We start from the raw sequence: 13,703 nt of genomic DNA, 5'->3' as shown, positions 1-13,703 counted from the left end.
AGTATGTACATGTATGTAGGAATGTACAGCCACTACTACTTACTAGAACTAGTACTATAGTATGTACATGTACTCAGTAGTTGCCAGACGTGACACACTGCACTTTCCCTTTCGGAATGCAGGCAAAGTCGCAGCGAGAACAATAACAAATCATCGCCATCGGAAAGGACTTTGCAAGAATATTCAAGTGCCTGAATCGCTCCCCTACACGTGATCCAGCTGAAATAGCATTCACTACTCCCGTTCTGTCACACCCCTGCCCCTGTTTGCCGACTTCACCTCAGTCACCTGACTGAAAAGCGAGTTACTCGTTGTCCTTGTCGCAAAGACTGTGAAATAGTGGGTTTCTTGCGTATACTTCATGCAGTCCTATTTTTAGCACAGAAGGGGTCTTTCGGACCCTCTATTATGATCTACGGCTCTTCATGTTGTCTAGATGGAGTACAGGGCAAGCGAGAGGTTCAGAGTGATGCGACGCTGAAGTGGTGTAGGATTTCGTGTCGTGTAAACTAGAAAACATTCGCCACGTTCCAGATCATGAGACATGATCGGGCCCAGGGTCGGTTCTGGAATGGACGCCTGAGCAGCTGTCAGTTTCGCCACCACCAAAACGGAGATTGCAGTCTGGAAAAATTGTCAAAATGAGTCAAGACTCAGAGTCAAAAGAAAAGAGGAAGGATGATCACCCACGTCGTCAGTCTCGCCACCATAACGTTAAACAATTTACTGCAAGCTCCCATGCTGAACCGTGTGTCAAAGCCCCGCCACCTGTATTCTTCTCCCCAACTCACAAGCACATGAACGGTACTGTACATTATAACCTAAATCTACAGTCAACTTCGCTAATAACGACTGCGGATATAACGACAATTCGCGAATAACGACAGAATTTCCATGCCCAGAGCAAAGTCCCATCCCACTGTAATACATAATTATAATGAGACTTCGGGTATAACGACACTTCGCAAATACATGTAAGGACACCTTTTTGATGCCCCGCCGAGTGTCGTTGTAAGCGAAGTTGACTGTAGTTCAAAACTAGTATTAGAGAAATCTAACAATAATTACTGTCCAATCATGTACATGTACATTGGACATGCACATATTATACAGTGTACATACATGTACATGTACAGTAAATAGTGGATATAACGTGCCCCTTTGATTTTCAATAATTTATCACTATATCCGGTGCATCACTATAGCCGATTTGCATGTATGGCTGACACATGGCACATGACTGTGCATGAAATGATGCGTACATGCTGGAAAAAGAATGAAAAGCAGCCACGTGTACATGTGGCTGCTTACAGCATACAGGGAAGAATTTTCTCTCAATCACGTCTGCTGCCAGATGCATCCATGCAACAATGGATCAGTTTTGGAAGAAATGAACTAAATTTGAAGAACAATTGTTTTGTGATCATCACTCTTGATCAGTATATACGATATTTTCCTGTGCATTTGATATGGTTTGCTTCCTGAAGCCCATCACAATAAGCGATATATCGGTATAGCCGATAATAGTGTGTATATTGATATTTTAGCTGTATTTTTTTGTGATTTGATTTTGATTTTGGCGACTTCTATATAGCCGGTATATCGTTACACCCGGTCACTTTATAAACGATACTCACTGTACATGTATGTACACTGTATGAACCTGGGCCGGATGTTGGCGTGAACAAAGTTAGTCTAGCCGTGTGAGCTTGAGGAGATTATCGGTGTATTTTGTTTGATCGTGAAGCAAATCATGTATCGAATGCAATAATATGAGCTTTCGTCTATCATACATGTATGCCTGTACACGTGCAATGTATAACGAGTGAAGGTTTCGTGTCTGTGACGAAAGGAACTTACGATCATCGCAACCACCCGAGCTTACGATCATCGCAACCACCCGAGCTTACGATCATCGCAACCACCCGATATCGCGATAATGTTGCCTATGGTAGTTGCATCAAGGAAGTTACCGCAAACTGCGATGGCAGATCCAAACGGACCATGATGCGCATGTTCTTTCAGCAATTTCGGGTTAGGACGGTTAGGACTCGAGTCGGAGGAATGTCTGTAGCAGGGCAAAGAGGAACGTATTATGTTGCCCAAAAGGACGGCTGTTTCTGCACCAGCTCCACAGGCGGCATTTCATCATTGAGAAATAGCATTTCAACGAGAGATGCTTTGCAGAGAATCCTGATGGGGCATCTTCCTACGAGTCTGCACGTGTGTTTCCAAATCGGCATACCGCAGACATCGGCGCAGGCCTCCATAGCAGGTGGGAACGCCATACCTTTAAAGTAATTATATTATACTGTAGGTTGAACGTCCTCAGGAGCACTCAGGATGAAGGTTTCCTCTGCTTTCGACTTTACGCCGCTACATTGTACATGTATTAGGCAAGCTGAAAGCCTTGGCCCTACCTGACTTGATAACCCACATAACAGGCGGTAGTTAGAACGTTGAACTCCAAGCCCTCGCACACACATACAACATAATCCACCCTGTGTAGCTGGCCGAAACAGCTTGCTGTCTACAGCATTGTGCATACAACATGTACATTTCCATCTATCTGTTGATTATCCTGAGGCTGACTGATTGAAAGGGTTGGCCGGCAATCAGGAGAGATTGCGTAGCTCATGGTATTATTCTGACATACAGTGTACATGTGTCTGAAATTGCTGCACATCTGTTGGCTGAAACATCTCCAAGATTACATGTACCCGTATCTGTTGACTGACCAATGTGTCATTGACTCGAGGCCAGAAGAAAGGAAAACACATTCTCCAGGCACAGTCGATACGTCTTCTTTGATTTATCCATCAACCTGTATGCTATCCCAAGGTGCAGGGTTCTCGCCAGATCGCCCCTCCGTCACAAAAATGATATTGGCACGTGTAAAATCAATTGGAACAACATTGAAAGGCCCGCTCTTGCAGTGCAGACCGAAATAGCACTGGAGGCACCGTGGAGGGCTGTGTGATGGCTGATGACGCGCTGTGCGTTCCACTGTCCACGGACTACAGCTAGTACAGGGAAGAAGATTGACATCCAATTAGCAAGGGAGAATCAAACCCCAACACCCCAGCCATACCATGCATGCAACTGATCCAACCAGCAATCGACAACTAACAAGTAGTAGCTACGTGGGCACTTTCAAAAAACAATAAACAAAATCAAGTGCCAAGTGAGTGTCATGGTAGTACTGTGTAGCCAGCACCGTTGCTCATGGCTGACAACACAAACAGCACTAATCCTATTGAAAGTTGTCGGTCCACAACGAAGTGCTCCTGATTAGCTGGAGCTATTGACATGAAGCCGGGAGAAAAACACCAGCTCCGGCACTGGTGCGCATGGGATCATGGCGGACGGACTGTTGAAATGATGGTGCTTGAGCATTAGAAGCTGGAACAATAAGCGACAGCTAGACACACACACGTCGCACTTACATGAAGCTAGAATGGGAATTGGCACCACTTACTGGTAAATTGGTAATGTAAACCTGGAAGTGAATACACATCCAGGGAAGCATTGGTTGTGCGCAAGTGAAGTAAATTATTGGTTGCAATTTTCTATCCCCTGATCATGTTCTAGCATTGACGTGATACTCTTGGAGTTACGCACTGTACATTCAGTGTATAAACTGTACATGTATTTCAGCGTAAAACCCTATAGTAGTATTATACATACATGTACATGTATGTACTCAATCTGCGGATAGCATGCTGTTTCGTTCTTTTTGAACTCATGTATGTATGTGCCAATATTACAGTTCAACGTGTTTGTCTACAACTTACAACGTCTGTTTTTGAGTTTGTAGGACTTTGTTGAATGGCTGTCTCTTTTCCTTCTTTCTCTTACACTCTATATAGTTCTGTGTCTTTCCAAATTTCCAACATTCTCTGTACTAACCTGAAGAGAAGGGAAAGAAACATTTGATAGATAAAAAGAAAGTGTCTGCTTCATTGTGTGGACTTGCGTCATTGCACGATACGTTGTAGATTGTGAAACTAATTTTTGATCACCTCCAAACTACCGCTTGAATATACATGTACATGTACATGTATTAGTGTACAGTACAATCATGCAGTTACAAACTTACTTCCAAACTGATGTGAGTAATTCCCGGAGTACATGTACATGTACATGTACATGCGCATACCCGGACTGGCAAGAGCATACTGCAAGTCGCCTAGTAAGATACAATGTACTTGCATCAATTGCACATGATGGGAGCTGTACAGGCACCTGTACATTTTTATGCTGATTCTTCCGATTGCTATAATGATAGTACATGTATTATACTCGTGATGGGTGGTGGTGGAGTGGCAGCCATACTGTACATGTACATGTAGATCACTACATGTACATGTAGGTAGGGGGGGGGGGGGCATTGGCGGATAATGCTGGAAAAGGTGGCAGATTCTGCTCTAAGTCTAAGAGCAGTGAAATTGGCAGAACCATACAAACATGTACACGTACATGTAGTAATACATTGGATGTGTGTATCACTGATAGCATTCCAATTGTCTTTGTGGAGGGAAACTGGGGGATTTCCGTACTGGCAATCGCATCACACACAGCATGCGACACAGGTGCATGCACAGGGGATAGAATAGACACATAAACATCACCTGTACTGCTTATGATACATGAGTCATGACTGTATGCATGCCACTGTACAGTGTACACGTGCATGTAGCAATTCAGTCACTTTACTCTTTAGAGTTTAGTACAGCCTACAGGTTCACTTGAACCAGGTCTGGGTCTTCAGAGGGACGTTTCTAGTACTTGCTGAATCTTAGATTCCGACATTAGGAACATCCTCGCTTCTGACATTCGCCAGTTGTTGTCCAATTAATATTTGCACGAACATGCACATGTACTGTGCATGTACTGATGCCATGCACGTGTATCGTACTTACATGTATAAACTGAACTGGTACATGTACAGTACATGCATGTGAATACAGCCATGCATGGAGTGTAGTACAATGTCATGTACGGCCTACAGGGACATGTACATGTACTTGTACTTGCAACATTACAACTCCTTCCCCGGCTTTTTCACCATTAATTTTTGTTCTTTTGTGTTACATGTACATGTACATGTACATGTATAATGTAAATCAGGAAGTCGTACCCAAACCAAAATTGTTTGGGTACGACTTCCTGACGTGCATGTACATGTACATGTACACGATTGAAATTATTATTTCTCGAAGTGTTCTACCATGTCCATGTCCATGTCCATGTACAATGTAGACTACACGATGGCTAAAGGTGCATTGACGAAGCAGCAGACATACATTGAACATTGTACATGTACATGTAGAAGATCACAGGTTCACATTCACCTACATGTATCCGTTAGTCCGTTGACATACTGAAGTAAATGTACATGTATAATGTATAATTTATAACACAGGGCAGAACAACAGAGACCAAAAATCCTTCTCGTGACGCCGAGTTTCGTGTTTCAAAAAAACACTCGTCAGACGATAAACCATAAAAATGCTATTCGCTATTTCGCTCCTGCTCTTGAGCACTCTTGCGTGGGGTAGAGCCTTTGCTGTTTGCGTTACGCAGAGCTCACTGACTTGTCAGTTTGAGCACTCTGGCAAGGTACGTTCGGGCCTGATTGGAAATTTTTATTTCCATTGCTATCAGGTTCGGCCTCATTTCCTCTGTGCTGCGCTGATGAGTTCAAAAAGAACGAAACAGCATGCTGTCCGCAGATTGAGTATTCGCTAGTGATTGTACTGCAGGCTAAGGCAGTGCCGCAGTGACCACGAAGCTTGAGGGGATAACATCAGCGCTAGAATACACTGTGCGTAATATGAGTGCAAGTGTCATGGCTCAGGTACATGTATAGACACTTTCTGTATAATGTACATGCATACATGTACATTATACATGTACATGTACATGTAGCTCGGTAGAAACTAACTTTAAAGTTACATGTACGTATATCAACAATATCAGATATAACTTAAAACTTGCACATGCACATGTACATGATTGTATAGGTACATGTAGTGTATGAATAATAATAATAATAATAATAATAATAATATTTATTTCAGGATTACCCAACATGACAATGTATTAGGAAAGGGGTTTGCTGAACTTTGCTCCTCACGCTGGAGCTCGTCCTTTTCCGCCTTGACACTTGACTGACTCACGAACATGTCGGAAAAGCGCGAACTCCGGTGCGGGAAAGCAAACACCTAGTACCTGTCCTATGAAATCATGGCCAAAGTCACATGGCGCTACCTCTATCACATACAGTACAGTACTAGCATCTGTTAGCTGTTTAGAGTACTTTTGGACTAGAAGTCAGGAGGTGTTTCCTTCTGAAGTAAAGAAGACCGATGCACAGTGCTGTTTAAACGTTAAAGTTCGTTCGTAATCAGTTCTGTCTCCCATCAGTTCGTTCGTAATCAGTTCTGTCTCCCATTGGTTTTGTCCAGTTGCAGTGCCCTCCTCTCGTACTTCAACTCAAGTGGTGGAATCCTTCACTGAGTTTGCTCACGTGTACAATAGTGCACTTACATTCTAGATCTGCATACACCTATGGAAATAAAACCGTTCCGTTTATATGTAGCTCCGCGATGAACCTCTCTGCAGTGCTCCCCCCGTGATGCCGGAATATGAGCGAATAGAATTTTAAAAGGCAATAAGCTTAAACCCACAGCTGTCCTCCTCAACACCGTCAGAAGAGATTCAAGTGGTCTCTGTTCGATAAGGACAACTAGTTCCAAGCACTCCACTAGTCCAGGACACTCACGCGACACCCGATGCTTCAGCGCATTGCTACTTGTTTGCGTGTAGGTAGCTGGTTGTACTGTACGATGTAGCCATCCCATTCACTTGACGTGATGGTAGCAACCACATCGTGTGGGCTGTTTGATCGGATTCCTCGTTTGCATCGCAACAGCTACATTGTACATGCGACGCTACGTCGGTAGAACACTGCTGTAATGAAGCGGGTAAGATAGGAGCTGCCTAAAATGACAATACTTATTACTGTAGTCGTGTCCTTCAGGAGGAGTATGTCGGGGGTCCGTTGCTGTGCTGACTCCGTGACAAGGCATCAGAACTCGAGACAGCGAACATTCGATATCCGACTCTTCCAACAACGCCACACAGCACACTGCTTTGGTTTCTTCCCATGCATCGCTCCACACGAGCATCGTGACAGCTGTGTACGTGTGTCCATCACGAGTGCACAACATAATGTCTTGGTTCTGTCCAATGCGATATTCCGAATGTGGACAAAACTACGTTTGTCACGTGATTGTTACAGACGTGTACACAGAGCCTAGTTCTTCAAGAGAGGGTTAGCCGCAGCAACAGCCTTGGAGCTTGGTCGAACGAGAGGCAAACAGGACCTCGGGTATGGCTACCGACTGAGTACAGTGTCATGAATATCGACCCCATGCCCAACTGTTGAGCCCGAGGCCAAACACATTCCCTACCCCAATGCCAATGAATGCTGTACGGATCGCGGGACCAATCTGGCACTCCCACTGACGCCCATCGACCTTGTCGTGCATACAATGATACAGTCACTCTCACTCACAGGAAGAGGCTGGGACAGTACAGCATGCACCAGCGTACGCGGTATACACGGAGGGCAAGCCAGTCAACCTGCCAAACCTCCAACTGCATGTAACTTAACTGACCACACGGCGTGACACTACACTGTCACTGAGAGAGAGAAAGATGGAGAGGAGCTAGAATGTCACACATGCACCTGGTCCGCACGGATACTGCCCCGAGTACGAGCGCAAGCCAGTCGACATACAGGTAGATTATACAATTATGTCAATGACTATGTAGCCATGCGGGTAGAAGAGAGTGGATCACGTGAACCACAATGTAGCCTTGTACTGTACTGTCTGTAGTTGTAGGTGCACATGCATGTACCCGAACCGGATCGGAGTCAGCTGATCGCGTCTTCACTCATATCATACGCATACTCATGGGCCATGCACGGCTTCACCCGGCACTCCGTACACTACCAGCATTGTGCTACTACTACTAGTACTAGTGCACTAGCACTGTGTCTGTAGATGCACGGAGCCCGGCTCGCTCTCGAGACTTGGAGCTGCTTTCGATCTCGATCTTGATCGGACGGTGATCAATCTGAGAACGCGTGGTGATCGTGGTGATGGCACTGATGAGATTGGCGGCTGGTCTATTGTGTGTTGTACACAGTCATCGCGGCCGGGGAGGGCGAAAGCAATTACCCAGCTATTGTCGGACATACGGACAAATAGCCCCGGTGGAGTATAAAAGCCGGAGAGGGAATGCAACGTCTTCATCATTGGCTCAGCTGCAAACCCTGTTCTGGTTTGAGACAAGTGCCTTGGTGCTCAGGATATCGTCGGGACAGACTGACTTCCTATTTCTAACCTCTATTCCACGTATTCACTTATACATTGTAGCTACAGCTAGTTGCAGAATTCAGAATCAAAGATGGAACAAGCAGTACTCTATTCTCTTCTTGTACTCTGCTTCGCCGCAATGGTGTCGGCAAAGTGTACGAAAACCGGCGAGGAGTGCAGAGATTTACTCCGCTCTCGGCCTCCCTTTGTGTACAGGGATCGTCTTTCTTGCCACCGGTACAGTGCTATGCGTACGAAATGCTGCGGCGAGCCGCACAACCCTCGCGTGGCCTTGGCCTCGGTCTGTGCACTGTCCGGGACTGATGCCATGGATACTGGCTTTGACAGGCCGCAGCTGGATTCGGGTAAGCAGTCATGATCTCTGCGGTCGTGCTATCGTGAGCGATTCTTAATAATTTTTAATTTTCTTTTCGGCCTTTTAACAAACAGGCAACTCCAATTTGTTTGTACATGTGTGCGTTCTTACCTTTGTGCGACTACAAGTATGATATTGTGCAAGAAATGGAATGGAATCTTGGGGGTGAGACATGGTGAAGTTGCCATACTGGCGTGTGAGCCCGCCTCTCCGCACCGGAAGTACAGCTCGCTCGACTCATTTCATGCTGAGTGTGCACTGCTATTGCCAATGTACATTCTTCGTGTACATGTGCATGTATATTCTGGATGTGTCTCACTGTTTGAAATCAGGGCGTGCTGACTTATTCCCGTCGCTAGGATGACGCGAATAATAACGCAGCATGGCGTTGAGTTCAAGGGCTCAGTGAAACGGGGGAACTGGGAAATTGCACACTCGAAAACTACATGTCATTGTCAATGGAGTGTGACACTTCTAGCTAGAAGTGGTTCTGTTAACCGCGCTGACAAGGTGCTGCTCTGTGTAACCTAGGGACGCAATCATTACACAACTGAACTGTTCCCTGTTTTGGTTTGTCTTTCAATACGTCCCACAGCCTATCCGGTTTATGGTGACCAATGTCGATCGGAGCAGGAACGATCCGTCATAGTGCAACTTTCAGATGTGTGGGGAGATGCGTCAGTTGGGCAGGCCAATAGCATCCGTCAAGGACGCCTCAACGTCTGTCTGTATCCAACACGCAACCAGAGTGGACGCCATCGTGTCACTCTCAGCGCGCGGGCTTACTTCAAACCCGACCAGCATATCGGCACAAGCAATCCGACCAAATTCTTAACAGGCACCAAGAACGGTGCGGTCCCGAAATGCGGACAGCGGCCCATTACGGAGAATTGCCGCTTCCGCAACGAGATCGGCCGGAAGCTCTACGAAGATTGCGTGTGGAAGAAGATAGACGTAACAGATGCGATCAAACAGGCGATACAGAAGAAACAGAGCCACGTCAAATTCGTTGTGAAAATGGATCAAACGTCATTGGGGCAAAGCACGGAGCAGCAGCCGACTACTTGCTTTTCGTACAATGGGCCAACACAGCAAGTCGTGCAGGACTCCACCCGACCGTTCATTACCTTCAAGTACCGCAAATGGAATCTCCGCAAGCACCTCAATGTCCAGATCAATCGCGCTCCGGACAATACCAAGATGAGCTCCTGCGACTTTGGAGGAAAGTGCCAACTGCGACGCATCACGCTGAACTTTACCACCCTGGCCAAAAGCAGCGACGACTTCAGCATAATGGATTCCGAGAGGGTCACCCTAGCTTCCGGCTTCTACTACAATATATGCGCCGGACACTGCAATGCCAAAGAGAAGGAAGCTACCTCTATCGGTGAAATCTACGACCAGCCACAGAACACATGTGCTACTGTCTACGACTCGGAGCCTAAGAAGATTCACGGTAGATACAAGTGGGAACATGGCGCGGTCACCATGCATTTCAAGCAGTGGAGTGCAAAGGAGTGTTATTGTAACACCTATGCTAATGCTACCAGGGAGATGCTGGATACGGATAAGCCAGCGGCGCATCCTCTGCTCACGTCCACTTCTTGACAATGCTGTTCTCACCTATGACAGCGTTCTTCACACCAGGGTAAAAGCTGGATTTGCCGGTGTGGGCAGCGTAGCTCTTGCTCAGCTCTGCGGTGATGGAACGACATGATCTGTACAAAAAGTTCCGTACCCAGACTCACTGCTGCTAGCATTGTTCTACTGCAAGTCATGTACGTATATTCCATGCCTTCGTTTTTTGATACTCATGTACACAGGTAGTTAGCAAACATATATGTATAAATTTTACATGTGTACATCTATGTACATCAGCATGCGTGCGATACATTGCAAGCACAGTATTCACTAGTAATATAATTATAACCTTGCATGGAGAACAACTGTGTAATATCAGGTCAAGCCGCGCGCGGTAGCACTGCAAATATTTACCGGTTAGGAGTGTATATACATGTACATGTACATTCAAGTTGTCTATAACGTACAGCATTATTGACGTGTATCTTCAAAGTTCAGTACTATTTCCAGCCTCATGCTTTTACCACCGAAACGGGCAATTCACGTACAATTTAGTATGAACAGGCATTCAAATACGTTCTTCAAAAGTTCTATAATATTATTATTATTATTACATGTACAGTTGTTGTACATGAGCTCCGTCCATCACAACAAACCTTGAGCACTCTACTAGTAGCAGCTAGGTAAAGCCGGACTGCCGCCGTGTATATTTACATTTGTATGCCGTTTGTGTCTTTCCCTCAAACTAGTCAAGATTTGTACATGTATATGAGGATATTTAGTTATTTACTGCAGGCAACGTCCATCGCTATCTCAATTTGCTGCAGGCAACGTCCATTGCCGTCTCAACGAATGTACACAGCATGTTTCTTTGATGTGGTCTGGCTCGGGATGTGTTTTTCATTCTTACTTGTACATGTCGGTATTTTGACTCTGGAACCGCCACTGGCCATACATGTATGCTCAACGAGATACATGTATGTGCGACACAAATTAATGTGACTTCCATTCCGAGTGTATAAAATAAACTAAATGCACGTACCGTAGCATGCCAGAAATTGTTTTCCTGTCTTTAACTGACAGGTTCCTAAAGGTGTACAGACTCCACTGCTGCCACTTCGTGTTCCACATACAGTCAACTTCGCTAATAACGACTGCGGCTATAACGACAATTCGCGAACAACGACAAAATGTCCATGCTATTTCTCTCTGTCTCTCTCTCTCTCTATCTCTCCATCTCTCCACCTCTCCATCTCTCCATCTCCCCATCTCTCTCTCTATCTCTCTCTCTCCTCTCCCTCTCTCTCTCTCTCTCTCTCTCTCTCTCTCTCTCTCTCTCTCTCTCTCTCTCTCTCTCTCTCTCTCTCTCTCTCTCTCTCTCTCTCTCTCTCTCTCTCTCTCTCTCTCTCTCTCTCTCTCTCTCTCTCTCTCTCTCTCTCTCTCTCTCTCTCTCTCTCTCTCTCTCTCTCTCTCCTCTCTCTCTCTCTCTCTCTCTCTCTTCTCTCTCTCTCTCTCTCTCTCTCTCTCTCTCTCTCTCTCTCTCTCTCTCTCTCTCTCTCTCTCTCTCTCTCTCTCTCTCTCTCTCTCTCTCTCTCTCTCTCTCTCTCTCTCTCTCTCTCTCTCTCTCTCTCTCTCTCTCTCTCTCTCTCTCTCTCTCTCTCTTTCTCTCTCTTCTCTCTCTCTCTCTCTGTCTCTCTCTGTCTCTCTCTGTCTCTCTCTGTCTCTCTCTGTCTCTCTCTTCTCTCTCTGTCTCTCTCTCTCTCTCTCTCTCTCTCTCTCTCTCTCTCTCTCTCTCTCTCTCTCTCTCTCTCTCTCTCTCTCTCTCTCTCTCTCTCTCTCTCTCTCTCTCTCTCTCTCTCTCTCTCTCTCTCTCTCTCTCTCTCTCTCCATTTATTCCTATGGTTACGCCTGGCGTTGGAAAAGAACACCTACATTGTACGTATTTGCGTTTCTTGCCCTCGAGATCTGATCTGCGTGCCCATACGCGCTGTGCTGGGGGAAGGCGTGAGATGCAGTTCATTGGTGCTCAGATGTCTGCGCCGTCCAATTCTACAAACGTGAACCTAACAATATTACCCAGATGATCGTCGTTACCCTCCGAGTCCAGATCGTCGCTGAAGTGGTTAAGTTAACCAAACGCCAAACTGACCCCTGCTCACGCCCTGCTGTCTGACCTTTTCGGTGGTGCGCCGCGCGTCTGCTGTGGATGCGAAGTATCCAGCCATGGGCATGATTCAGTTCACCGAGCCGGAGCCCGGCCAGTCATCAGTTTACCTGCAGTTCATGGACGTGTTCTAATCACCATAATACTGAACTTTCGGCGTTCGGCTTTTGGACGTTAAACGTAACTGCTCTGCTGAATAACCTGGCTTTGAATGCGGCGACTGCAAAACAATTTCCTGTTTTTATGGAGCATCAAAGCGTAGAAATGATCCTGCAGACAGCAGAGGACAGCAGAGAGGCTATACGCGTAGACTATTGTATGGACCTGTAGAGATATGATTGTATTCTGAAGCACTGGGCTTGTGTTTCGCGTTGAGACTGTTTTCCGCTCTTGCCCGCTCTGCATAGAGCCACACACGGATACACAGGGGAAGCAGACAATACTACATGCACTACAGTTCTGGTCAGTGAAATCCGACCTCATGAATAATGTAGTGCCGTATTAGACGTCACCGACCAGTGCGTTTAGTGCAAGGGCTGCGTTGCGTCATTCATGAGGTTGGATTTCTTCGCTCAGTACTGTTACTTGTTAGTCAGTAGTGATCTGCGACTCAGGAGCTGGACAGCTAGTAATAGTATGAGTCGTAGCTACATTGTAAATTTAGTTGAAGCGGGAGCGGCTTCCAGCTGGATATGACCGAGTGGACGGACATTCGACATCCGGCTCTTCCAACGGTGGCACACCGATGCTGTGTATCGATTTCCCTATCAAACATGATACAGCGTAAAGCCTACGAATTGAGCATACATGTATTGAGAACCCATGTAGGTCCTCATATACAAGGCGACACGAGTATCCAATATGCGGATACACAGCTAGCTATTACATACTTATGAAGAAGAGAGGGTCTAAGTGGAGTACGTGGCAGCGCAAAGTTGCATGCTTAAGCAATCAAAATGATCATCATGGTATCTGGAACATTTGCATGGATTTGTATTGAACCATTAGCGTTAGGTAGTGTCCCTTCAGCCACGGGTATGTTCTCTGAGTGTATGACGCATATGCATGACGTAGGCGAACGCGAGGGTTACCCCGACTTTACCATCATGATAAGACTCTAAGACTAAGAGGAGAAGATAAGAGCTAGAACTTGGCCTAAGTGAAGACTTGAGGTTAAGTCAAGGGGCAAGGG

General features: G+C 46.0%; 1 protein-coding gene across 1 annotated transcript; it reads left to right on the top strand.

Moving 5' to 3' along the window:
- The first annotated feature begins 7,840 nt into the window (after window positions 1-7,840).
- LOC135819636 (uncharacterized) lies at window positions 7,841-11,225 on the top strand. Its single transcript, XM_065332880.1, has 2 exons — window positions 7,841-8,755; window positions 9,362-11,225. The coding sequence occupies exons 1-2, from the start codon at window positions 8,482-8,484 to the stop codon at window positions 10,372-10,374; spliced, it is 1,287 nt and encodes a 428-aa protein (XP_065188952.1). The 5' UTR covers window positions 7,841-8,481; the 3' UTR covers window positions 10,375-11,225.
- Window positions 11,226-13,703: the final 2,478 nt, after the last annotated feature.

This window comes from Sycon ciliatum, chromosome 6, assembly GCF_964019385.1.
Source record: "Sycon ciliatum chromosome 6, ocSycCili1.1, whole genome shotgun sequence".
In the NCBI taxonomy this organism is placed as follows: domain Eukaryota; kingdom Metazoa; phylum Porifera; class Calcarea; order Leucosolenida; family Sycettidae; genus Sycon; species Sycon ciliatum.
The sequence above is the reverse complement of the archived record's forward strand: the minus strand, read 5'-3'. Positions and strand labels throughout refer to the sequence as shown.

Bases quoted from the DNA above. Each gene is read 5' to 3' on its own strand.
- LOC135819636 (XM_065332880.1), top strand. From the start codon at position 8,482: ATGGAACAAGCAGTACTCTATTCTCTTCTTGTACTCTGCTTCGCCGCA. The intron at 8,756-9,361 runs GTAAGCAGTCAT...TACGTCCCACAG, and splicing joins CAGGCCGCAGCTGGATTCGG to CCTATCCGGTTTATGGTGAC.